The sequence below is a fragment of the Scylla paramamosain genome, chromosome 23 (assembly GCF_035594125.1).
Source record: "Scylla paramamosain isolate STU-SP2022 chromosome 23, ASM3559412v1, whole genome shotgun sequence".
Taxonomy (NCBI): Eukaryota; Metazoa; Arthropoda; class Malacostraca; order Decapoda; family Portunidae; genus Scylla; species Scylla paramamosain.
This window is the reverse complement of record NC_087173.1, coordinates 8,725,486-8,727,985: the sequence shown is the minus strand read 5'-3', so window position 1 is coordinate 8,727,985 and position 2,500 is coordinate 8,725,486. Positions and strand designations below refer to the sequence as shown.

The following is a 2,500-nucleotide window of genomic DNA, read 5'->3' as shown; positions in this document are numbered from 1 at the left end:
ATTAAAACGTCGCCTCTTATTATCTTCCTCACCTCCTCTTCCTTTTTACCTTCCTGTTTCCTTCCTTTTTCTCCTTCACAAACAGGTAACCTAAGCTAACCTAACCTAACCTAACCTAACCTAACCTAACCTAACCTAAGTTAATTAAACTATCGCCTCTTGTTCCCCGCTTTTTTTTTTTTTTTGTATCCTTTTATTTTCCTCCTCTTCCTCCTCCACAGACAGACATCCTATTGTTTGTTCTTCCTTTTGTCTTCCTTTGTGTTCTATCTTTTTTTCTCCTCTTCCTTCTCCTCCTTTCCTTCATAATTATTAGTAAAAGTATTGTACATGCCTAAAATACTCCTACAAGTTGTTAATATAAATGTAAAGTCACTAAAAAGTCCAGTCTTTCCCTCATTTACCTTCTCTTTGCACTTCTCTTCCTCCTCTTCTTCATGCGTAGATAAAGACATTTCACATTTTCCTTTCTTCCTTTCCTTCATTTTCATTACATTTTAGTAGTGTATCTCCCTTAAATAATCCTAAAACCTACTACTCAAATCAACATAGTCACAAAAAAGTCTAGTCTTCTCATTCACTTTCTCTATGCACTCCTCCTCCTCCTCCTCCTCCTCCTCGTCCTTGTCCTCCAGCTCACGGGCCAAATAAAGACACAAACATGACGCACACTCCAATTTCACAAAATGGACAAGTTAACCCTAAGCTGGCACGCGGGGCAAGCTATTCTCATCCACCGCAATGAAAACCAAATAAAGAAAATGGGGTACCGGCGCTTGCAGCAGGTGTCAGGGGGGAGACTGAGCTAACTTACGTTGTGAAACCAGGTGACGTTGTAGACGCTGGGGTTGGCTTGCAGGTGGCACACGAGGCTCACGTTATCTCCCTCGCTCACTGTTATGTTGTCTCCATCCAGCCCAGTCGCTCTCAGCCTCGCCACGGGGACGACTGTGTGACGATGAGAAGGTTAGGCTACAGACTGACGCGAGCAAGTTAGGTTAGCGGTTGAATAGGAAGTAAAGTTGGCAAGGAAGGCAAGAAGATAGAGGAAATGATGGTAAGAGGGAACCAAAGGGAAGGGATGATAGATAAAAGAAGTAAATGATGACAGGAAAGGAAGTGGATGACGAATAAAAGGAAATAGAAGAGAACAGATGGGAAAGATAAAGTATAGAAGGAAAGAAATAAAGAACAAAAGGGAAGGGACGATAGAGGAAAAGAAGAAAAGAACAACAAGAGCATGGAAGGAAAAGAGGAAGTTAAGAAGGTAAATGAGATGGGAATGGGAGAACATAGAAGAAAAGGAAGAAAGCAATCACCAAAATGAAAGAGAAGATAAGGGAAAAGAACAAAAAAAAAGGAAGAAGACCAAGAAAAGAAAAAAATAAGGAAAGAAAAGAGAACCAATTGGAAAAGGAAAAGTAAACAAGGAAGAGAAGAAAACAATAACCAAAGACAAAGGAAGACAAAGCAAGAAATAAAAAACAAAGGAAAAGAAGACAAGGGAAGGGAAGCAGAGAACAACAGAAGGAAGACCAAGAAAAAAGGAAAATAAATGGAATGAGAAGAAAAACCAGAGATACTACAGGAGACACTGGTTAGAGAGAGGCAGAGGAGCAGGAGACGGCAAAGGGAAAAGGAGGAAAGGAAGAGAATAAGGAGGAGGCAAGACTAGAAGGAAGGACAAAGGATAAAGAGATAATGGAACAGTAGCAGAAACTGGAGAGAAAGGAAGATAAATAGGAAGAAAATAAGGAATAGGGTGAAGATATGAAAGAGACAAGATAAAGAAGAGAAACGTAAGAGAAAGATAAAAAAAAGGAGAAGATAAGAAATGGTAGAGGAGACATATCGTAAGAAGCAAGAAAGGAGAAAGAAAGGGAGGAAAATAGGAAGAAACTAAGTAATAAAAGACAGAGAAACGAGGAGGAAAAAAGAGGAAAAAGTATAAAGTAAGGAACGGGAGGGAAAAAAGAAAGAGAAAAAGAGAAAGGGTTAGAAAGTAACAAATGAATGAACGAGAGAGAGAGAGAGAGAGAGAGAGAGAGAGAGAGAGAGAGAGAGAGAGAGAGAGAGAGAGAGAGAGAGAGGGTGGGGGTGCAAAGAAAACAAGGGTGTGTGAGGAAAGGAGAGTGTGTGTGTATTCATAGTACAAGAGGTGTGAGGTTCTTTGTTCTGTCATCGTCGTCATAGTAGTAGTAGTAGTAGTAGTAGTAGTAGTAGTAGTAAATAGTAGTAGTAGTAGTAGTAGAAGTAACAATAATAGCATAGTAATTGTTGTAATATCACCACCAGTTGTCATAACAGCCTTCGTCATAATAGTAGTAGTAATAGTCGTCGTCATAGTAGTAGTAGTAGTAGTAGTAGTAGTACTAGTAGTAGTAGCAGCAGCAGCAGTACCAGCAGCAACAGTACCACTAACAACATTAACAACACTAACATGATAATACTTCCAACACCACCAACACTACTCATAATAATGGTACAAGTAGTAACAGCA

General features: G+C 39.6%; 1 protein-coding gene across 1 annotated transcript in view; it reads right to left on the bottom strand.

Moving 5' to 3' along the window:
* The window catches only part of LOC135112110 (hemicentin-2-like), a 51,026-nt gene that overhangs the window by 27,524 nt on the left and 21,002 nt on the right, over positions 1-2,500 (bottom strand). The window contains exon 4 of the mRNA XM_064026099.1: positions 815-948. Within this exon, the coding sequence (XP_063882169.1) occupies positions 815-948 (134 nt within the window). The remainder of the gene's footprint in view (positions 1-814; positions 949-2,500) is intronic.